Raw genomic sequence first — 23,718 nt, 5'->3', positions numbered from 1 at the left:
TCTGTGGATACACAGGAATTTGCAGTTGTTGGTTCTCACAAGTTTGTAAGCCTGTTTTCCCCCTGGGTGGCCAGGCCACTTGTGAGTGGAGCAGGGAGTAGTTTTAGTAGGGTCTTTTAAAAGAGTGGAGGATAGCATTCTGAAGGAAGATGGGTTTACATCTCGGTGTATGTTATCTTCCTTGGGCCTGGTACCCACAGAAGGGAGGTTGAGGGAGTTAGTGGAACCTTGAAGGCCAAGGTTATGTCTTGTTCATTTGAAATGTCTTGCTATCCCTGGAACAGGGGATTGTGTCTAGTGCTATCCATAATGCCTGATGAATTTAGTCTCTTATGAGTGGCTAACCCTTTTTTTTTTTTCCCACTTTTGAAAGGTACTGTACCCCACGCTATAGTGAATTTGAAGAGCTTGAACGGAAATACTGGAAAAATCTCACGTTCAATCCCCCAATCTATGGTGCAGATGTGAATGGCACTCTCTATGAAAAGGTGAAAGTCACTGGAATCTCTATGCAGCGTTTTTGCAGTTTTGTGATTTGATACCATTTTCATCTGCCCAGCATGCAATAGACACCTAAAAGCTGTTTGTCTGTTTTGTTTTTTTTCCTTTTTTTTTTAACCATTTTCTTTATTTGGCTGCATAGGTCTTAGTCGCGTCTCACAAGGTCTTCATTCTTGGTGGTGGCACGCAGATCTTTAGTTGCAGCGTGTGGGGTCTAGTTCCCTGACTGGGGATTGAACCGGGGTCCCGGCATTGGGAGAAATGATTCTTAACCACTGGATTGCCAGAGACGTTCCCCTAAAAGCTGTTTTGCTGAATGGGTGTTTGCACAAAAGAGTGGTCCACCGCCAGCTGACGGGCTGTGCTCGCTTAATCGGGGGTAGTTTTGCATGTGACTGAATTTTATTTCTCCCAGTCTACATGTGAATTGGATGATATGGTGTTCTTTGCAAGGGCCATTAGAATAGTCTGTGGGTGGTAGCTCTGATGAGTTCTAGAGAGGGTGGGATCACAGTAAATGAAATGTTGGGGAGGGCGATGTGGTTTCTGTGAAAAAAAGATCACTGACTAATGTAATGAAAGGGGTATATATTTAAGAAAAGAAACATTTAGATTTTGAGAATCTTCCAACAAGAGTCTATAGAAAAAGCTGTTTTTTAACGAATTGCATTGGCTTAGGATATAGTGGTTTTGGACAGCCTTACATGTGGTGCAAAAAAGGGCTATTTGGGACCGTTTTAGGATGATTTGAAAAACCTGTAGAGTGTTTCAGGGATTATCACTCAGATTATTGTTTTTGTAAATTATTTGAAGGAAGGCGTTTAAAAAGTGCATTCCAGTTTTGCTGTTGATGATCGCTTTTTTGGGTGGTGGGAAGTGAAGCTTGTAGGCATAAACCCAGAACGTCTTTACAGGGGGTGGGCTTCTTGATGACCTTTTTAATTCAGGGTAACACTGTAGACTTTTTACTGAAGACACTGCCCAGTGGAAATAAGGGCTAGGCAAGTCACAAATTAGTAAATTCCCATGCTTTGTATTTGTTGTGATTTGAGAGGTCTTTCCTCTTTTGACCTAAGTTTATTTGGGTTCTGTGCCAACTGTTCATCTTGGGTTTAGAACAGGTGGCTATCACCTCGCTTTCTCCTCTTTCACTTACTAGTGTTCAGTGTTGCTTTGCTCTTTGGGGGCATAATGGCATCAATTCCAGTGGCAGCTCTGAACAGCGAGTGAGAGGTGCTGTGGTCTTTATGTCCACACAGTCTCAACAGTGTGCCAAATCTTTGTTAAAAGTGACAGCTCACCTGTGACCTGCTCTGCAATTGGTGGGTTCAGAGCCTCAGTTTTTATTCAATCTAACATCCTCTGCAGCATGTAGATGAGTGGAATATTGGCCGGCTGAGAACCATCCTGGACTTGGTGGAAAAGGAGAGTGGGATCACCATCGAGGGTGTGAACACCCCGTACCTGTACTTCGGCATGTGGAAGACATCCTTTGCCTGGCACACCGAAGACATGGACTTGTACAGCATCAATTACCTGCACTTCGGAGAGCCCAAGTCCTGGTAAAGTCGGCCTGCAGTTGGCACCGGGGCTGGTCAGCTCTGTGTGCACATGGACCACCTTGGGATGGAGATAAAATACAAATACTGGTTTGGCAGGCTTGGGGTGGGACTGGCGTGTTACGTTTTCTTCCGACTTTGAAGCAGCGAGGTGCTGTTAGAGCGCTGGGGCTCTCCCTGCCCTTGGCTCTCCCTGCCCTTGGAGCAGCAGGTTTTAGAGGGCAGGGCACCTAGTCCCATCGTGTGGATACGGAAGGTGGCTGAGTGACCGAGAGCCGCGGGGGCTCTCCCAAGCTCTCCCACTGCTGTCTGATTTCTTTTTCTGAACAGGCCTGAGGCATTTCTTAGAGGCAGATTTCCAAGACTGGAGTCGCTCCTTCAGATGATAGAAAGCTTTCTTTTCCTCATGGAAAAAATATTTGGTGAGCAGCAGTGTGTGCCTAACCCACGAGGGGGCGCGTGGTCACTCGGCATCCACTCCCTGCTGTTCATTGCAGCCGCAGTGTGGCTGGGGAGGCAGATTCGCCCTCTCGTCTGCCTGCTCCCACCCATCCATCTCAGCACGTCAGCGAAGGTGGTGCCTTCAACAGAGCATAGGACCGATGAGGCGCTCACCCTCACACAGATAGGAGACTGATCAAGAGAGAGAAAGTGGGAGAAAAGCTGTGATGGGGAACAGTGGGTGCAGTAGGTCCACACAGGAAGGCACATGAGCGCTAGGCCTAGAGAAGCCTCCCCTGGAAGAGGTGATGGCCGAGCTGAGGCCTCGCATGTGAGGATGTGGCTGGGTGGGGTGGTGGGTTAGGAGGGATAGGAAAGCGTGTCTGGGTGTTTGTAGCAACATGTGCAAAGACTTGGGAGTGAACGCAGTGTGTTGAGTACCTAGAGGAAGCAAGTCCTTTGTGCTCTGGGTGCCGATTATGAGGATGGAGGCGCGAGGAGGCCGGAGGGGACACCGACCAGGTCTTGGGGAGTCATGGAAGCTGTGTCTGTCTCCATTCCTTTTCCAGCCTCTTCAGCCACATCCTGTCCCAGGGGTTTTCTTCTGTTCTGTCAGATGCCTTTCCAGTTTCCAGTCTTGGGGTGGGGAACCCTTTTGAGCCAGTGATTACCCCCTGACTACTGACCCAGTTCCTTAGAAGCTAGACTTCTATCTAGAGTCAGTAACTTTTGTGTCTTCCCCATGTTTACTCTGAAGTTCCTGAAACTAGACTTTGTTACTGCATACACTCTTTAGGTCACCTGAAGTGGTTCCTCCAGAGACGTCTGTGCAGGGTTGCCTGATGGATCCCAGAGCCCTTTAGGTGATAGTTTCCTCATCTGTTTTGTTTCATAACAAAACTATTTGGGATGGGAAGGTTTTGTTGTTGTGGAGTCATCTTTAGAACGCACTATAAAGGTAAACTAGACTTACTGTGAGTTCCTGAATATGAAGTTTTTAACAGTTTTGCAAAAGTTTTAAATAGTCTTCTATGTGTTTTTTAGTTTTTCCTTTTGTTTCTTAATGAAGGGCAATCCTATGGTGTCTGGATACCCACAGTGTTGGAGGCGTGAGTGGCTACTGGATAATCAGTGCACTGTTGAGGAGACGAAGGGAAATGGGCTCTTCAGCAGATGGGGGCCAGGTCTCTGGTACCTAATCCATCGTCACCTTGTTGCCCATTTTTCTCTCTATCCCATCCCAGTTAAGCCTTTCAGGCTCTGCCAGGAGCACTTTAATGCCATCCTCCTTCTCTCTCTCTTTTTTTTTTCTTTGTTTAAGTTTTATTGCATGAATAACATTATAAAGGAGAGCAACGTTGAGTGTGTGCCATAAATCCTGGTTCATGGTAACTATCAAATAAACGTCTTATTAATGAATATAAAAGATAAAAATCGCTTGCCCTTCAGTGTGGGTTCCCACTCCAGTGCCCAGACAGTCTAATACGTCATTTCTCCAGATCCCTTTCTAGTTCTTGTGGTCGGGAAGTTGAAAAGTCTGATATTTCGAGCTGTTCTGAGAGTGGGCACGAGCCCTTGGGCCCCTTCCCGGGCCAGCCCTCTGCTCAGTGGCCGCTGCTTCTGTGTACTTACAGGTACTCCGTCCCACCCGAGCACGGAAAGCGGCTGGAGCGCCTGGCCAAAGGTATGGTGTTCGCTCCGTGGGCCGGGTCAGACCTGCCAGGGAGCTGCGCTCATGGCTCTCGGATGTCCACTGTCAGTGGTCCTTTCTTAGGCCCACACGTGGGGGGTGAGCCAGACTGCCAGTTTGGGTACGTCTCAGAGCAGCTGAAATCACAGCCTTTCCCACTTTGTCCTGGGAAGGGGCTTAGTAAGCGTTAGACTGTCTTTGCCTCACTTTCATCATGCATGGGTTTGTTTGACCAGGGATAGTGTACTGGTCACCTTGGATCTGGTTCTTTTGCCAGAACCCCAGTTGGTCAAGTCAAAGTTGCATCTCATGCTTTGGTTCTTGTAAGTGGACTCTAGTAGATTTGTACCTCTAGAGAGACTATTTCACAAGCGCTTGTCATTTGTACTTAGATGTGTTACTTACAGAAGATTGAGGGTCCTGGTGAATGGAGAAAGGCTCTAAGTAGTTTTAAAACTCTGTGAGAACAGAGGCTGCCAGGGTAATCCCCCAAGCAGGATTTGATGACCACTACACCGGGGACAGTCCAGAGCCTCATCATAGAACGCTAGGACTGGCCTGGAGCTAGAATAATCTGTGGCGATCACCTTGGTGATTCATCCTCCTTACATTTAGACGAGATGTGCTGTGTGAAGTAGTGACTCCAGGGTTACATAGCCAGTGTGGAGCCGTGTATTAACTACCCGTTTTCAATTAAACAGGCTTTTTCCCAGGCAGTGCTCAAAGCTGTGAGGCTTTTCTCCGCCATAAGATGACCTTGATTTCTCCTTTAATGCTGAAGAAATACGGAATTCCCTTTGACAAGGTGAGCGGATTGCGCACACAGCAGTCCTTGGCTTACATGGAAACCACTCTTTCTGGCGTGTGTTTCACAGGTAGCTTTATTCTACTTGCTCCTCTGTACCAGGTATGGGCCAGGACTAATCTGTGTCACCTTTTGATTTCAGTGCATTAGAGGTGGGTTCCCGCCTTCCTGCTGCCAGAGGAGGGTCCAGCCCCCTTGAACAGCGTTAATCCAGAGGAGTCATTAATTACAGTCATGGTGTCTGATGTGCGGGGACTTGGCATGTTGCAGAAGACACTAAGACCCCTACAGGCTTTGTGACCTGTCCCTGGTCACTGAGTGCTGGCTGAGCTGGAGTCCAGCATTCCTGCCCTTCAACTGCTTCCTGTTTGCTCTTGTTCAGGTGACTCAGGAAGCCGGAGAATTTATGATCACTTTCCCTTACGGCTACCATGCTGGCTTTAACCACGGCTTCAACTGTGCCGAATCCACCAACTTTGCTACCCGACGGTGGATCGAGTATGGCAAACAAGCTGTGCTGGTAAGTCCACTGTTTCCTTCATAATAACTGTGTCTAAAAACAGCTGAGCCAGCCAGCCAGCCTTCTTAGGTACACTGGCTGGTGTTTCTTTGAGCTGCTGGAATTGAGAAACGGAGTGGCAGGGAATGTGCAAAAGTACCAGCATCTTGTGTTCACAGAGAATGTTTAAAAACTGGTTTAGATTTGAGTTGTATAAAATGAGGTTTCCGTGCTTGAGTTCGTTGGGCATTAACACTGCACCCACACACGCAGTGCTGTTTCTTGCTCTAGCCGCTCTGGGTGTTCGCCATCGAGGAGAAATCTGATGGGCTTCCCTTTAAGGAAGCAGCAAGGCTGGATGTTTGGCCGGGAGTAGACTTGCTGCCGAGGTCCTGGCCTGAATAGGTGGCAGAGGGCAGGTGGACGTTGACCCTCCCGGGTTTAACGCTGAGCCTTGTCTCTTAACTGTTCTCCACGCACCCTGGCTAGCGTCCCAGTTGACTCGCCCCAGTGGCATGCGTCCTCCAGCCTTTTCTCCTGCTTCCTTTCATGTGTGAAGGCTCTGCATGGACGCGATGCCCTCAGCCTGTGAACCCAAACAGTTCAGCCTGAAACTGTTCTCTTTTTCCATTTGGTGGGAGAAGGTGGGAGAGGGGGGTGGGGGGAGCTGGGGAAGGGTCTCACCTGGAACCGCTTTGGCGCCTTGCGACAGTGCTCCTGCAGGAAGGACATGGTGAAGATCTCCATGGACGTGTTTGTGAGGAAGTTCCAGCCAGAAAGATACAAGCTCTGGAAAGCTGGGAAGGACAGCACCGTCATCGACCACACTCTGCCCACACCAGAAGCAGCCGAGTTTCTTAAGGAGAGTGAACTGGCCCTGAGAGCCCGGAAGGAGGAGGATTGCCCAGAGGAGGAGGAGACGGAGGGGGTGGAGGATGGAGAGGAGGGCGACCTGAAGAGGAGGTAACCCCGAAGCCCCTGGGCCCAGCTGCCTGGGTGGGGTGGGGTCAGGTGGGGTGGAGTAGGGGAGTGTCTGGTAGGTCCCCTCACCTGCTGAGGGGCTGCTTCTGAGCGGGGTGTTTGAGCACAGCTGAGGGAAGGTTCTTGGTGCAGGCTCCAGAATCCTCAGGTATTCAGACCCTTCCTCATGCTGCACGCAGAGGTGATGGCACCTCTCCTTGGGCCATAGTCACCCAGAGGGAGGCTCACATGTCTGTGGGGGTGTGGCTCCCTCAGAGCCAGAGAAGCCCACCTTCTCGCTGCCGCTTGAGGGTTTTTTATAAAGGAGAGAGTGATGCAGGGAATGGGACTGGTGAGGGCAAGGGGCAGTGTCGTCAGTGTCTCGGCCAGAGGACCTGTCCTCAGCAGTCCCCCCCGCCTGGGGCTGTGTGGGGAAGAGAGGAGGAACGTTCACAGGGGGACCTGCTGTACGCAGGTGTTCTGCGCATGCTCAGCACAGCTTTTCCCAAGCCTCGTGTCGGCTCTGTGAGGCGGGGCGACGACATCCCTAACTGCACTTGATGGAACAGGTTCGGGGCCGTGAGGTCCCCAGTCTTGGGTGGCTCCAGAGTGTGAAGCAGGCTCTGGCGGCTCCTGTCAGGTTGCGTGGGGATGTGTTTGTGTAAGCGGATATACACACTGGCTCTTAAAAAGCGTGCCCTCCTCTTTGCAGCCTGGCCAAGCACCGGATCGGGACAAAGAGGCACCGCGTTTGTCTTGAAATCCCGCAGGAGGTGAGTCAGAGCGAGCTCTTCCCCAAGGAGGAGCTGGGCTCCGGACAGTATGACATGGCGGAGTGCCAGGCCGCCCTCTCTCCCGTGAGGCCCACCCACAGCTCCGTGCGCCAAGTCGAGGACAGCCTCACCTTCCCAGGTGAGTTGGTTGTGGTATTTTTTCCCCCACAGCCCTAAGTGTTCTGTTCTATGTTGGATGCCACATCACTGCAAGGTCGCAGGCATGACATGAGGGAGGTGGGTCTGTGAGCAGATGGTGACCGGGGTGTGGGAAGCGCTCTGGGTGGGGACACCTAGGGTCACGGAGGGACGTGGGGGAAGGCCCACAGCTGTTGAGGGAGCTGGCCATGGTATCCTGTGATTTGAGCAGGGGGCGGGAAGGGGAGGAGACAGGTGTGCCACAGGAGCTTCTCCCTGAGACGTGGGATGAGACAGCATGGGGACTGCCTACCTGCCATCTGAGAGCTTGCTCACTGGGGGCCCGAGGGGCCATTGGTATTTCAGGAAGGGACGACGTGGTCCAGCACCGTGTTTGAAAGCCTTCCCACGGACGGTTATCAAGGGTAGATTTATCTGGAAGGAGCAGGTGTCAGCCTCGGGTCAGGCCCAGCTTGGGGGACCTCTGCGTGGACAGAATTGCTCCGGGTGGGTGCTGGGAGCCATCAGCACTGTGGGCACAGCTTCTTCCATGGAGCAGACTTCCCGGCCTGGCTCGCTGGGTCTCTGCTGAGCTGAGGGGACTTCTGGGGAAGGGACAGCTGCCGTGTGCTGTGTGCTGGGCTTGGGAAGCAGCAGCATCCTCACATCACAGAGGAGGAAACCAGAGGCCCAGAGAGGCTGAGGCAGCTGGCCCCAGATCGTGCAGGGGACCCCCGTTACGGTGGAGCCAGAGTTGGAAACCAGGCCTTCCTCAGCACCCATGTTCTTTGGTCTGTGCCCCTCTCTCGGGGTTGAGATGTGCAGGAGGGAGTGGATTCCGTCCAACGTGTCTTGTGTTTCAGATTATTCTGACTCCACTGAAGTTAAATTTGAAGAGCTTAAAAACGTCAAGCTGGAAGAGGACGACGAGGACGAGGAAGAGGAGCATGAAGCAGCTGTCTTGGACCTTTCTGTGAACCCAGCTTCTCTTGGACGCCTCGTCTTCTCAGGCTCCAAAAAGAAATCGTCTTCCAGCCTGGGCTCCGGTTCTTCACAGGATTCTGTTTCTTCCGATTCTGAAACCAGCGAGCCTCTGTCCTGCCGAGCCCAAGGGCAGACCGGAGTCCTCACTGTGCACAGCTACGCCAGAGGGGATGGCAGGGTCCTTCCAGGAGAGCCGTGCGCCAGGAAGAAAGGGGGCGCCACCCGGAGCATCAGTGAGAGGGAATTGGCCGAGGTATGGGTGCTGGGGTGGGCCACTGGGGGTGGGCTCCTGCAGGGTCCCCAGTGGCAAGAGGAGACCCTCAGGATGGACCTCCAGCCTGCAGTTGTGTCAAGCAAAAGCCAGGTGGCTTTGGGTCTCTTTAGTTTGTTTTTTGCTGGGACGGCTTTTTTTTTCCTTCCCTGTTATCTCTATGTGACTATTGCTCCACAGAATGGCTTTGTGGCTTCCCTGGCCACCCTCAGTGGATCTTCAGTTGAGCGGGGCACATACTCTGACCCTCCTGGCCTTCGTGGCGCAGGGTTAGAGCAGCAGTGTTTGCAGCCTGGCGTTTGAGGGTTGGAATGACGTGGCCTTTCTTACCCTGGGCTGCCCTGGGAGTTTTCCGGCCACTCCCCGTGTTCATCCTCCCCCTCCTAGTATGACACTGCTGCCAGCATCCCTTTGGAGACCAGGATGAATCCCAGAGCTGTCAACAGGGACATGTTTGCTCAGGCTTCCTCCCAGAACATGCTGTTGCCAGAAGCTGTGTTTTCTGTTTGTTCTGTGTAGAAAGGCGCTTGGTGAGTCTGCGTGGGGTACAGCAGGGCCATGTGGGGTACAGCCCAACTCAGGCCTGCCCAGGTGACCTCTCTGTCCAGCCTCATAGCCTGTGGTGAAGTTGCATCTGGGCTGAGGGTTGAGGTGGGGCCACTGGCAGATTGTAGGAGTGAGCACAGAGAAGCTCTCCTCGATTCCCTGTTCCCTTCACCTTTGGAAAATTTGTCGTTTTGAAGTTTTTATTTGCTTTTTAAAAAAACTTTTCATTTTGTTTTGGAGTATAGCCGAATAACAGTCTTGTGATAGTTTCAGCTGGACAGCAGAGCGACTCAGCCATCCGTGTGTATCCATTCTCCTCCGAAGTTTTTATTCCAAAGCATTGTTAAACTATACACAAACAGAAAACTGTCACGAGCCCCCTGTGTGCACACATTATCCCGGTGTGCGTGCATTATCTCTGTGTATTAACATTTGACGTGCTGGCTTTATCTTTTCTTTGCCTGAAGTACTAATGCTTTATCCATATTCAAATTCTCCTAATTTTTCAGCAGTGCGTTTCTGTGGTTAGTTTGCCTCTTGTCTTTAACACCCGTATGATTTTTCTTTCTGTTTTTTCTGCATCTCGGGCTCAGTTTCTGTAGATGCTGTTTCTCCATGTGGAGTCCCCCTTCCCTCTCATGCGTGGTGCAGTCTGGTGAGCCAGTGACCCCTGTGTCTCCTTCCCTGCTTTCCCATTGCCTCTGACCCCCATTCCCTGCTCTCCTGTGGTCACTTCTACAAGCGAGGGCTCTTCCCCTTGGAAAGCAGAGCCCCTTCTGTTCCTCGTGGCAGCATCCCAGTCGCTTCACCAAGCTCTGTGCGCTCTTGTGCATCTTGCTGTCTGCGCAAGCCACACTGTCCTTGTGGACCGTCCTCCTGATGTGCAACCACAGAAGCTGCTAACAATAGCAAGGACGTACTAGAGAGTAAATACTTTACAGCATTGAGGCCATATATTAATATGTATATAGTTATTAATTATATATTATTAATCTTACCATGGAGTCAAGTTTTTTCTAGGGTTGCGTTTTTTTTTTTTAGGTGGTAGCAGGGCAGTAAATAAATAACAGCCTTTTTTTTTTTTCTCTTCCAAATTAGGAACCCGTAAAATTGGATACAGGACGTGGGCATATGGAGCTCAGAATGTCATTTTGTCACCAGTTAAAATGGTTGAGGAGAGTGGTTTTTGACCCGTGGCCAAGTAGCCCTGCTGCTTGTTTACCCTCAGTTAGAGAGATGACCCGTGTGGTCACAGGCAGCCCTGGGCCGCTCAGGCCCCCCCCCCCAGGGACAGACAAGCCCCAGTCTGTGTCCTTCGGCGTGTTGTGCACACAGGCAGCAGTGCAGTCCCTCTGTGAGAGGCAGATCCCACTGAAGCCAAAGCCAGGACTCCTCCCATGGAAACGTGCTGGGAGAGGAGGCTTCTCTCTTAACACGCCTCTCTGTGTGACCCCTGCTCCCAAACCACTGTGTGTCTTCCTGGTTCCTTTTCGCTCGTGTGTGGGCTTCTCGGCTGCAGCCTGAACACCTTTTCTCCTCTCGTCACCTGCCGTCTCTACCACCTCCCCCTTGACGTGCTGGCGTCTTTGAAGTACTTCAGAGTCACTGATACGTCTCGGCTGCTTGACCTCTTCTCTTTACCCTGTAGTGGTTTGTGTGCCTGCTCTGGGCTAGGGTGGTACCTTCAAAGGAGCTCGTCGTCGAGGCCAGCAGACAGCTGCGAGCAGGGAGTGCTAGTCCCTGGTGATCTGCGTCGCAGCACACGTGGTGGAAGTGTGCAGCTCGGCCCGGGGTTGGGCTAAGGGGTCAGGGACGGCAGGAGAAGGAGGTTAGCAGGAGTGTGAGTCTGGTGGGGGAGAGGGTTCTCTTTGGAGCTGGGGCTCACGCCAGCATCAGGGCAGGTTGGGGTCCACAGTGGTTTTGTTGGTCTCAGTGGGACGAGAGGGCCTTGGGAGGTGTGGGTGGAGGGTGTCAGGAGGCCCGTCCTAGACCTCTGCCTGTTCTCTGAGACTCGACTTCAGTGACAGGGCGAGGGGGCAGTGGAAGTTTACCTGACATGTGTTTTTGGAGAGTGAAAATTTCTGTAACATGTCTTTTTCTTTTTTTTTTTTTGATGCACAAAGATACATATGGAGTAATACAGCAAACCACAAATACTCATCACCATCACTGAGATCTAACAGTTAATATTTTGGAAGCCCCATATGCTTCATCTGTCCTTTTAATTTCCTGAAGTATTATATAGCAAGCAAATCATGACATGGATGCCATGCAATTTTCTTCCTGCTTCAGTGTGTATCTCTGAAAAATGTGGGTGTGTTTTAATCACCATGCTGTTATTATACCTAACAAAATTACAGAAATTTTCTAGCATCATCTAATACTCAGTTCGCAATCAGTTTCCCCAGTAGTCTAAACAAAATGTATTTGACAGTAGGTTTGTTTGAATCGACATTTAATTAGTCTTACACCTGACATTTGTTTATTATATGTCTTAATTCTGCCTTGATCTAGGGCTGTGCCCTTCTGACCCCCTATCACTGACTCAAGGAACTCCGTCAGTTTCTGGACTGTCTGTGAAGTGTTCTTTTAGCTTTGTGTTGATGTTTCGGAAGATCATCTTGGAAGCAATGTAAAGGTTTTTTGGGGAAGAAGGAGGCAAAATTAGAAACAGTAGAGATTCTCTTCAAGGTGGGATTATGGATGATTTTCACTTCCTGCGTTTATAAATTGTTTGAATACTTTTATGAATACCATGTTGTTTTTGTAATTAAATACTTGAGGACAGGAGGGGAAAAAAAGGGTTTGCAATAGGGAAATCAGTTTGGAACCTGCTTCTTAATCTGAGAGATGGTAAGGACCTGAGCTGTGTGATGGGGGCTGGGGGTCTGGGGCCGCTACTTGGAAGGTAGGAGTGGGAGGGCACCATGCGGTGACCTGGGATTCTGGCTTGTGTTACTTACCGGATGGACAGGGGTGTGTCTGTGGCGGGTGAAAGTCACAGAAAAAAGTGAAGGGGAGTTTGTGGCTCGGGACGTGAGTGCAGTCTGGGGCATGCTAAATGCCACCTGCGTGTGCGGCAGGCTGTGGAGATGTGCACACACACGCCCGAGATGGGTAGATGGGGGAATCCTCTCCACCTGGAGGGTGTCGGGTGTGGAAGAGCTCCCCGGTGGGGCGTGGAGAGCAGTTTTCGCAGTGTGGGTAGAGGTGGAAGGCTCGGGAAGGAGAAGGACAATGAGAAGAGAGCGCCAGAGGTTTGGAGAACTAGGAGAGGGTGGTGTGTGCAGAGCCAGGGAGGAGAGCATGGAAGACAGTGGCAGCCTACCGAGTGGGCCTGTGTTGAAGAGGGAGTGATGGAAGATAATGGGGGTGCTCTGACAGGAGCGAGTGCTGTGGTTTCCAGCAGAGGCAGGAGACGAGGGGATGGCTGCAAGAGGGTTTTTAATTGTAATATGTGCATGACATAAAATGCCATTCTACTGCTTCTTGGTGCCTCACACCGCTGTCCTGCCTGCACCAGGCTTTGGAGGGGGGAAGAGGCCATTTGTCCAGTAACAGGCCCCTGCTTACGGGGACACGGCCCTTTTCACAGGCCACTAGTCGCTTCCCAGCTGCTTCCCTGCCTCCTTTAGTCTCTCTAGCACTTTGCTCCTTGTCTGTGTTGCTGTCTTGGTCTCAGTGCGGTTGTCCCAGGCTAGTGAAGGTGCACTGCTAGGAACCAGGCCCTGGGCCACCTTCAGCCTTGCTTCTTGAGGCATCAATGTGGTCCCCAGGGCTTAGCCCAGGAGCCTCTGTAAATAGGGGTGGAATGAAGGGAAGTGTAGCTCCAGTTAGGAACTGACATGAGGGCTGATTCACTGGGCAGAATGACGGACTGACAGTCAAGGATTGGGCAGAAGCTGAGACACTCTGCCCATCCCTGGAGAGGTCCAAGAGCATTGTGTCTATATTTGGAAACAGCTGGGCTTTGAAGAACACCCTGGTGGGCTCCGTCCCCATGCTTTAAGTATCCCTCAAAGTGTTATCTGGCCCGCTTGTCATTCAGTTTGTGTGCCGCCTCTTGTATCGGGGCCTTGGTGAAAGGGCCCCGGTGACTGGCTGCTGAACCCCCACCACCTGAGTCTTTGCACAGTGATGAGCCTGCTGCAGAAGTTCTTGTCAGTTCAGGCTGCTTTGAAAAAGTGAGTTCCCCGAAGAAGGAGAGAGAACGCTTGGTTCTTCTCTGTACAGAACCAGCCCCATCAGGAACATTGACCTTGACCTGGTTGCTCACATGAAGGGATAAAGGAACTCCGGGAGCCTGGAGCTCCAGCCCCCTTGCTGGCAGGGCCTGGGAGACCTGGCATGCTCTCCGACCCTCTCCTCACCAAGGGCTCTGGGCACAGTGCTCTTCACCTGCTCTAGTCACTGGGTTGCCACTGGCCCTGGCTCATGTGGTTAATTGGTTGAAACAGGGTTTGAGCCCAGTTCTGTTCCTACGGGCATTTAGAAATTGGAGTACATTGCAGGGAAAGGCAGAATCGGGAAGAGTATTTAGCCAGAGGCGGTGAAAATGTGGAAGGATGTTCAATATGGATAGATGCGACTGCTTTGGTTAGAGGCAGAGCGATGGTAGCAGGAAGGGCAGCTTTAGACTCTGGCTGGGTCATGTCTCACTGTTTCTGCATCGCCCAGCAGCAGGCATGGTCCTCTGGGCGCATCTCGAGTGTGCAGTAGGCACTTTGGTTAAAGAGGTGTGGACAGAGGCAGCCTCCTTTCCCGGAGCCACATTCTGGTGTTCTTGGTCCTGACCCCTCTGCCTCCTCCAGGAGTGAATGAGAGGCATTTTGCTTGCCTGTAAAATGATTAATCTCCACCTCCTCCCGCCATGTGCATTTTCTGTGGCTGCTTTAACAAGGGACACAAATTTAGCATCTTCACTCTAATTTGCCTTCTTCCGGTTCTTCAGTTCAGAAGTCTGAAATGGGCCTCATGGTGCTAAAGGCAAGGTATCTGCCTTCCTTTCTGGGGGCGTCCTTTTCCTTGCCCTTTCCAGCTTCCACAGGGCATCCTTATTGCTTGTCCCTGACCCTTTCCTTCCACCTTTGAAGGCAGCAACATCTGGCCAAGTCACATCACTTTGACCTTGACCTCTGCTACCTTCTTCGATTGTTAAGCAGCATTTGAATACATGGGGCCCACCCAGACAATCCAGGATGATGGTCATCTGATTAGCAATCTAACAGTTCTTTGTCCTGTTAATCTAATGTATTCACAGGGATTCGGACTGTGCATCTTTGGGGGACAAGCTTCTTCACTAGTAAAACCATACTCAAATCCCCTTTCTTAAAATACAATTGAAGGAAATTTCCTTCTCAGCTGTCATCTCATTCCTTCCCTTTATCTTCTCAAAAATTGTGTGATGGCATTCGCTCCCTGGTTCCTTATTGTGTATCTACTGGAGTTTATCTCTAAAATAGTCCTGGCACCTCCCAGTTGCTGAGTCCCTTGGCCACTGCTCTTCTGTAGTCTGGACTGTGGATTTCCCCCTTGAGGAAACCCCCCTCTCCCCAGGATCTCCTTTCTTCTTCTTTCTCCTGTCCTGGAAGGCATGGCCTCCAGTCAGTTTATCTTCCACTGATCATCTCATTCACTTCATCATTTAAATTCTGAGCCTGATGTCCAGGATTCCTAGATCCACAGGTCTTGCTCTTACTTCCTTTCTGAACTCCCAGGCTGAATTTCTTCTTGCCCCCTCCTGCTGCTGCTAAGTCACTTCAGTCCAGTCGTGTCCGACTCTGTGCAATCCCATAGACGGCAGCCCACCAGGCTCCCCCATCCCTGGGATTCTCCAGGCAAGAACACTGAAGTTGGTTGCCATTTCCTTCTCCAATGCATGAAAGTGAAAAGTGAAAGTGAAGTCGCTCAGTCGTGTTGGACTCTTAGCGACCCCATGGACTGCAGCCTACTAGGCTCCTCTGTCCATGGGATTTTCCAGGCAAGAGTGCTGGAGGGGGTTGCCATTGCCTTCTCCTTCTTGCCCCCTGGGTATTTCCAAATGAAGGACCCACAGACGGGTTGTGTGTACCATACGGAGCGCGTTTAACTTGGCTTGTTAACCACTCCCCTCTCATCCACAGGAGCCTTCTTAGTATCTCACCTTGGACACCCGGGAGACCCAGGCCAGAAATCCTCACCACCTCTGCTCCGTTTATTCTCACACCTGTACTTCCTGGTCTTTGCCATAACTCACTTTTAGGGTTGTTATCTAAGTAATCTTCATAGTAGGGGGTGCAAGAAGATAATGGAGGAGCAGGAATCAAATAATGGAACTTTATTTTTAATCCTTTCAGTCTGTTTTAAGGTGTGTATAAGTACATTACTATATATAACTCATCAGTAAGTATACACGCATTGGGTGCATATCCCTACATTTTTTATTTTCATGATTACACTATCAAATAAATTTGGTGGGTATTTCCAGTCTGCTGAGCCGAAGAACACCCTCCTTACATGACCTCTTACTCACTTAAAAAATGTAAATCAGAAGCAGGGGTCTTGTGGTCAGAATGGAGGCGGCCTGGAGCCCCAACCTGTTCACTCCAGTGGCAGCTTTCATGGCCCCTTCCTGGTGTACATTTTGGAAGGCGCCGCTTTAGACTGCTGGTGTAGTTCTGGTCTGATGAAGTCTGTGATAGTCTTCGTCTCACTTCTCCACATCACTGCGTGCCGCCCTGAGCATCACTGCTTGGGTCAAGCTAGGGAGCACGCCCTGGGGGCATGTTTTATCGCACCTACCTTCCCCTGCAGGCCTTTGGACTCAGTATGTCTTGGTAAATGTTTGTTAAATGAGTGGGCAAACAGACACTCAATTTAGGGCCCTGTGCTCAGCATTTGGTTTTTTCCTGACGTTTTCAAGTGTGACCCCTACGTCCTGGGGCTCTGTGTAGTGGCACATGGAGTCTGCAGGTCCAGTGTCCCTTCTCCGAGGGGGCACTGTGATGCTGCCCTTTCTCTGCAGCACTCTAAAGCTCTGGTTTCTGTCACAGTTGCAGAGTGGGCCTCTTCCAGGCCTCAGGTCCTCGTTCAATAGGTTTTGCCATAACCCGTGTCTCCTAAAGTCAGTACAACCAAGTTTTAAACATATCGATTAGAAGGAAACTCTGATGTGGTATTATTACTGATTGAGTCCTTATACTTTAAACCTACTCACATTTGCTCTGACATTATGTAAATGCAACATTAAATCAGCCTTTCTCTCTGCAGCAGGCCAGGGTTTCAGAGGTGTGCTCTGTCCTGGCTGGTGTTCTCTGGAGAAGAGGAACAAATAGTGTCAGCTAGAGCTGAGGTCTTGAAGGTGCAGGGGAAGTGGCCTGTTTTCTTTTTAATGGGTCGGCTACTCCTCTCTGCTTTGCTTGTGCTCGGGCCTTTCAAACCTAGATGGCCCAGGTGCCCAGCACTTTATAACAGCTGCTGCTGGCCTTCTTGTCCAAGGAACGGGGCCTCCAGTGCCTGTCTGGGCTCTCAGACACAGCCTCGTGTCAGTGAGCTTCAGGGAGGGGCGCGGCTCTTCTTTAGAGCTGGAGCAGGTTTGTTTTAGGTACGTTTGTTTCACCCTGTTTCTGAGATCCACACTTACTAAATCCAAAAATGGTTTACACAATCCTGGTTTGGCTGATTTGCATGACACTTGTCACTTTAGCTTCTTCTAAGACAGGTGTTTTCCATGTTTGGTTTTATATTTGTTCCTTTGAGTCTCTCTGCCCTGCTCTTTCCTTTGGTTTCCACTGTAAGACTGACTTCTGCTGTGTCCCCAAGTGGCGGGAAGGCCAACTTGATTTCTTCTTGTGGTTTGCCCAGGTTGCGGATGAATATATGTTTTCCCTGGAAGAGAGTAAGAAGTCCAAGGGCCGCCGTCAGCCCTTAAGCAAGCTCCCCCGCCACCACCCGCTCGTGTTGCAGGACTGCGTCAGCGATGATGGTAAGTGGTAGTTTCACTCATCTCCAGAGGAAAGGCTCTAAGCACATCAGGACCTCCTCCAGGACCTCGGGAAGCCACGCGGAGGGCCGGGGTGGACCTGTGGCTTAGCTGTTCCCCCCAGGTATTCCTTGCAGAGGGCTGGATTTCAGGGTATCAGACTTATTCTCAGATTTCACTATAGGTTCGGGTGTCTTGGAATTTGCCTATTGCGGGATCGTAACACGCAGATTCTTCCTTCGCTTCTCTTAGGAAGGAGTGGCTGATTGTTCAGGGGAGCAGGTTCTATCACTGATGCCAAGGGCCCTGTGCTGGATGTGTGGAGACATAGATTAAGCTAAGATATGTCCATGCCCTCAGGAAGCCCACGGGGTAGTTGACTGATCTAACAGGAGGAGGTGGTGATCCAGGCGGAGGGGACAGTGCGAGTAACTAACCCTGGCGTGAAGACAGGCAGGGAGGTATATTCAGAGGAGCCAGCCCACTGTGGCTGGGTTTTCAGAGCCAAGCCAGGGCGTGGAGGAGGAGGAGGAGGAATGAGGTAGTTGTGAGCTACTTCTCATGAGTGAAGAATTTGCCTTGGGCGCTCTGAGCCCTGGAAGTGTTTCGCCAGAGGAGGGGCTTGGCCTGATATGCATTAGAAAGATTGTTCCTAATGATTGTGTTTAGAAGGAGCAGAGGGCTTTTGTCGCAGCCTCTGTGAGGTCCAGGGGTCTGAACTAGGAATATGGAGAGGACCTGGTGACCCCATGGGGAGGATAGGTTGGTGGGACGGGGAAGCCTGAGCTGAGTGCCTCCCTAGGTTCTAGAGTTGGTTGGGTTTGGAGACCTATGTTCAGTGTCTAGGGAAGATGTAGACCGTGGAGGGTGGAGGGGGTATTTATATCTTTATTAAGGGGGGCCACTCAGGGAGGGGGCGTAGAGGCTGGGGTTGGGAGGACTGAGGAAGAAGAGGCGGTGAAGGAGACAGGGGAGTAGGCAGGGATGCACTGGAGGAGACTTGCAGCCCAGAGCGTGATAGCCATCAGTACAGCGTGGCCTCCTGTGCTGCCTGGAGCTGGCAGAGCCTCCGAGGTCCGCAGTGACTAGGCCCCTTGTTACTGTTGACTGGTGCCCCGTCCTTCCCTGTCCTGTCCTTGCCCACGCCCGGGGCTGGGTGGGAAGGCCCAGAGGCTCCTCAGTCAGCCCTTGCCCCTGCTCCACAAGCCCCATGTTCCCTCTCTGCTGTGATGTTGACGCCCACCTTTGCTCTTCTCCTTTGATAGAGGATCACGGTGAGCTGGGTGGGGAAAGCCTCTCGAGAGCACGATTTAGAGTCTCAGAAGTCCTCTGTGGTCTTTCTCCAGCCCTGGTGGGGGCTTCAGGACCTCTAGGTTGGCAACAGCCTCACTTCTGATTTTTCCCCAGTGCGCTAAAGCAGTGCAGACTAAAGAAAACTGGGAAAGCTGGAAAAGCTGGAAAGATGACTCTATAGAGAGGACCGCTCTGAACACTTCAGTGTGTCACTGTTCCAACTGTCCTAGTCAGGTGTTAAATTACGTCCACGTGTGTCTTTTTCTGATAATGTGAATGAGATCATGATATACACCTGTCTAACTTTTTATGTTTAAAAAACTAAATGTAGAGAAATTGAAAGAGTAAGAACACTGTGTTGCCATAATTGCTTTATCTCTCCCTGTACATTGTTTGGGCTCCCCGGGGGATACTGGTGGTGAAGAACCTGCCTGCCAGTGCAGGAAACGCAAGAGACCCCTGGGTCAGCAAGATCCCCTGGAGGAGGGCATGGGAACCCATTCCAGTATTCTTGCCTGGAGAGAACTCCTTGAACAGAGGAGCCTGCTGGGCTATAGTCCATATAGTCTATATAGACTCACAAAGAGTTGGACACAACTGAAGCGACTCCCCATGCACGCATGCGTTGTTTACCTATGGGCATACATATCTGCTGTGTCATTTGAAAGTAAGATGTAATTATCAAGTCTTTTCATTTAAAGTGAACCAACAGGCATCTTCTACGTAGGATCATCTCCTGTGTAAACACTTGACCTCCGAAAGTCAGGAGTAACTTCATAATACCCTCTGATTCTCAGTCCATAGTCATCTTTCCCTGCTCATCCTAAAAATGTGTTCTTTCCTCTAAACCAGTATGAACCAAACTAGGGTCATACATTGCATTTAGGAGTTTCTTCAGTCTCTTAGTCTCGCACACCCTTCTCTCCACTTAAAACTTTTTTTTTTTAGTTGAGGCATTTAGTGAAGCGCATAGTGAGTGCCTAAACTGTACAGCCTAATGAGGTTTTATCTAGGAAAGCTGTGAAATTTTGGTTCCTACAGTTTTCACTAAACTATTGAACTTTTTCATCGTTTATTCAGTATTCACAAGTAGAGTGGCTCTTGGCCGCTTTTGGTTGTGTAAGCACAGCAAGTGTGTGTGTGGTCATTTTTCTCTGGTGATTGTGAGTGGTCTGTTTCTGTTTCTCTGTTCCTGTCTCGATCACTCTTGTTCTGACTAGGATATGGAAAACGTGTGCTTGGACTTTGGCACCATGTCTCCTGTTTAGGCCTGATTGATGGAGCTTGTAGGGGTCGATTTTAACTGCAGTCCACTACGGTCGCCTTCACTGAGATCACATGCATGGCAGCTGCCAGATCCCTTTGGATTAAACTTGATTGAAGGTGGAGGAGATAACTGTTTGTTTGCACTGAGCTTGAGTTGCAAGGAATAAACAGATAAATGGGTAGCTTGTGTCGTATGTTCCAGAGCTTTCCTTGGGCTGCTCAACATAGGTCTCCAGGGTCTCTTGGAAGGCAGTCCTGTCCGGAAAAAAGTGAGGAGGTCATTGGAGGAGTTGTAGCCACAGATTGCAGGGCTCCCCATAAGACCATCCAAATTCTGGCGGAGTCCTTTGAAAATCACCCCTGCCCTTGGCCTTTGTCACCCACAGGTTCTCGGGTTAGTCCCGACCTGGAACCGGAAGGTCCCAGCTTGAGCTGAGCTCTTCGGCTCTCCAGGCGGAGCCACAGAGCAAGGCTGGTGCTGCCTGCCTGACTCACACCTCTGCTTCCTCCTCTAGAGCTACCAGAACAGCTGACCCCCGAGGAGGAGGCTGAGGAGACAGAGGCCTGGGCCAAGCCCCTGAGCCAGCTCTGGCAGAACCGACCTCCAAATTTTGAGGCTGAGAAAGAGTTCAACGAGGCCATGGCCCAGCAGGCCCCTCATTGCGCTGTCTGCATGATCTTTCAGACTTACCATCAGGTAAGCCCTCGTATCCCCTCTGTTTACCCAGTGCCAGCACTCAGGACAGCTAGCTTTAATGGTGGGGACATAGTTTGGGAAGGGTGTGTTTTTGCCCCATCCGCCTGCTGGATGGAAAGGCTTCACCAGGCAGGTGAGCATGTGGGTTTCACTTGAGAATGCTCTGGGGAAGAACAGAGGGTGTGGCTTGGGCTCTGGGGGATTCCCGGCTCCCTTTGGCACTCAACACTGTTTGCTGAGGAATCTGCTCTTTCTAGTAAGTGATAATTCCTTTTAGGTAGTTTGTCGTCCCGGCCAGTCTGAAGAACTGGGGATCCTTTAAATCAGATCCTCCAGCGTTGTCTCTTTTCTTCCTTGCCCATAGCCACTGTGGATGTTGGCAGCAGTGGAAAGGCACTTGGGAGGGGCAAGAGTAGGGGCTTTGCAGGAGGAAGAGGGATGGGAAAGCACCCTGGCTGAGCCCAGCCGTGCCCCTCCCACTCGTGGGGCATTTGATGCCTCCACCATCATGGGTCTCTTTGAGTCTAGCTCTTGGAGGCCAAAAGGGCACCCACAGCAGCCTGTGCCAGAGGACCAGCTCAGTCTCAGCTGGGACCTACACAGGACAGCACGTAGGGAGCCAGTCCCGTGTGCTAGTTGGAGTGGCGTGGCTGTCCCTGAGCCGGGCAGGGGCCCCAGGTTCATGTTTGCCAAAGAATGAAACTTCAGACCCACGTACTTTGAGTTAGTAACTCATTCTTTCTTTCCAGTGACCAAAAAGCGAGCCCAAAAGTCCACTACGTGTCCTTGACTGGGCGGGAAGCAGGCAGATGGCCTGGCTATTTATCTGTCGAGCGGGGCTCAGCGTTCCATGAATGGCACAGGCTTGGGGTTGACATGTTTCTGGGCCCCATCTTTGGAACAGGGGGTGTATGTGCCATCCAGCGGCAGAGCCCGCAGATCCTCGCAGTCAGGCTCTTTGCCAAGGGAAGGACATGGACACAGTGTTCTTCCCGAAGGGGCTCCAAGCCAGGAACAGCATGTGGGGCTCCAACCATGTGACAGAGTTGCAGCTCAGGTGACTGCTGACATGGCCTCGAGAAGAATCTGTGCTGGCCCGGGGGAGCACCTGCCCTGGGGCCTCTCTCTGGGTGGGGTGCTGTGCCATGCAGCACAGAGGGAGGCCCCTAAGAACAGCCTCGCCAGCCTCTCAGTGCATTTTATTACCGTCTGGTTGGGAAAGATTGAAGTCCCAGTTGCCTATTACCTCTCTTCCTCTTCCCGGTTGTCCCCGGGGGCCTTTGTTTGATGCTGCTGTGAGAAATTGAATTTGAGTCATTAGAGGTAACTTCAATTAGCAGCTCTGGGATAATGGCTGTGCACCTGGGAGCCATAGCCGGCCCCGTCAGGAAGAGAGCAGCTTTCTGCTGACAGAGCAGGTGGGGAGTGCAGGACCCAGGTCGGGTCCCTGAGGTGTGCGCTTGCCCCCTCCTTAGGTGGAGTTTGGAGGTTTTGGTCAGAGCTGTGGCAGCGCTCCAGATTTGGCCCCCCAGACGCAGAGGACCAAGCCATTGATTCCAGAAATGTGCTTCACCTCGACTGGCTGCAGCACGGACATCAACCTGTCTACCCCTTACCTGGAGGAGGACGGCACCAGCCTCCTGGTGTCCTGCAAGAAGTGCAGCGTCCGGGTCCACGCCAGTGAGTGCCTCACCTCTTCTCTGCATGCAGTCTCAGGGCAAGGGCATCTGATCAAGTCCTTCCACCTCTCAGTCTCCCGACAGCCTCCCAGCTCCCCACCCCACTGCCCCCCCAGTGCAAAGATTGCTTATATGTTGTTGGAGTGGTCAGATCGGGTCTGTGACTTGGGTCTGTGCTCGTACTGTCCACCCTGGGCTGTCCCCCTGGTTGGAGATACGTGGAGGGGACTAGTCCCTGCTGGTCACTGGGTGTTGGTACCAATGAATCTGGTTTCTGACTTTTTGAGACTTTGGTCCATACCATATGGCTGATTTGTGGGGGCCATGGCGCTAGAATTCAGGGGTCTCTGTAAGATTTGCTTGTCGCTTTGGGAAAGGGTATTTGGAGAGGAGCTGCAGGTCTGCTTTCTGACTCTGGGTTTAATTTGCTCACCTCGGTGTCCCTGTTAGGTTGCTACGGGGTACCCCCTGCAAAGGCTTCTGAAGACTGGATGTGTTCTCGGTGTTCAGCCAATGCCCTGGAAGAGGTGAGCGCGTCCATGCTGTCGCTGTCTCCCCGTGAGACGCGCTTGCTCAGGGCCACTGTGTTTCATGTGGACCCTGCCCCAGCGGTCTGAGCAAGACCCGGTACACAGTGATGTGAGAGTGTTGTCAGAATAAACCCCCCCGCCGTGAGCGCGCTTGCTGCCCATCTGCAGCGGGGCCTGATGGCGTCTGGAAGCTGTTTGCCCCATTGTGTCAGGACCGAGTAGAGGTCCTCTGGTGAACAGACCACTGCCCCCTGTAAAGAATTGAGCCATCAGGGCAGAGCATCAGAACACGGCTCAGATGTTCATTTTGTGCTTTTCTCTTTATTCTTCACTCCTCTCTGGAACCTGGCAGTACCCGCATAGGAGGCAGGCAGAGCCCTGTAATGCCCGCAGCCTAAGCAGGGTATCGTTCATGACTTTCAGTTGTTATTATTAACAGGGAAGACAATTAGGTTAAGTCAGGCAAATAATTGGTGCACTTTAGCCCCGAGTGGCCTCCCTGTCTTCCTGCAGGGGAGTCCTGGTTCCGGGGGCTGTGCAGGCGAGGCCTCCCATGCTTTCTCATGTGAAGGCTACAGTTGCCTGAAGGAAGTCACTAGGAGAACAGATTGGATGTTAATAATTCGGTGGTGACCACTCCTCCTCCCCTACTTCTTGGCAGGACTGCTGTTTGTGCTCATTACGAGGAGGAGCCCTGCAGAGAGCCAACGATGACAGGTGAGTTTTCTGAGCCCTGAAGCCGTGTGCAGGTGTGCCGCCAGGGTAGGGGCTGTCATCCACATGACTGATGATGACTTGGGAAGCACACTGTTTGGGGCTGAAATAGCATCTCCAAGACCAATTTTAAAGATGGGAAGCCAGGCAGTCCAGAGCTTCCCCTTGGAGGCAGCATTGTAAGTTATACCCTTCTGGAGAAGCTAAGATGGACTCACGAGGGTGTGAAGACCCTGTGAAGATGATGCCGGGGCTTCATGGTGGACAGGGGACCTGACGGGTTAGATGTGGGGCTGGTGCAGAGGTGGCCGTGGCTGTGGGCTGTGAGCCCTTCCCAAAGCAGACTCCCTGGCTGTCGGGAATGAGGGCGCATGTCCTTCAGGAGGGTGTTGGGACATTGAGGAAGCCCAGC

The 23,718-nt window shown here is 51.5% G+C and overlaps 1 protein-coding gene across 3 annotated transcripts in view; it reads left to right on the top strand.

Moving 5' to 3' along the window:
• KDM4A (lysine (K)-specific demethylase 4A) overlaps window positions 1–23,718 on the top strand; it is a 40,508-nt gene that overhangs the window by 5,350 nt on the left and 11,440 nt on the right. For all 3 annotated transcript variants that reach the window (XM_010862599.1, XM_010862598.1, XM_010862597.1), the window contains exons 4-16: window positions 374–488; window positions 1,870–2,063; window positions 4,136–4,185; window positions 4,893–4,996; window positions 5,379–5,516; window positions 6,208–6,458; window positions 7,168–7,367; window positions 8,230–8,603; window positions 17,010–17,130; window positions 20,202–20,383; window positions 21,859–22,063; window positions 22,513–22,589; window positions 23,254–23,309. In XM_010862599.1, coding sequence (XP_010860901.1) covers window positions 374–488; window positions 1,870–2,063; window positions 4,136–4,185; window positions 4,893–4,996; window positions 5,379–5,516; window positions 6,208–6,458; window positions 7,168–7,367; window positions 8,230–8,603; window positions 17,010–17,130; window positions 20,202–20,383; window positions 21,859–22,063; window positions 22,513–22,589; window positions 23,254–23,309 — 2,067 coding nt within the window. The remainder of the gene's footprint in view (window positions 1–373; window positions 489–1,869; window positions 2,064–4,135; window positions 4,186–4,892; window positions 4,997–5,378; window positions 5,517–6,207; window positions 6,459–7,167; window positions 7,368–8,229; window positions 8,604–17,009; window positions 17,131–20,201; window positions 20,384–21,858; window positions 22,064–22,512; window positions 22,590–23,253; window positions 23,310–23,718) is intronic.

Source organism: Bison bison, unplaced genomic scaffold (genome assembly GCF_000754665.1).
Source record: "Bison bison bison isolate TAMUID 2011002044 unplaced genomic scaffold, Bison_UMD1.0 scf7180017864484, whole genome shotgun sequence".
Taxonomy (NCBI): Eukaryota; Metazoa; Chordata; class Mammalia; order Artiodactyla; family Bovidae; genus Bison; species Bison bison.
The sequence above is the reverse complement of the archived record's forward strand: the minus strand, read 5'-3'. Positions and strand labels throughout refer to the sequence as shown.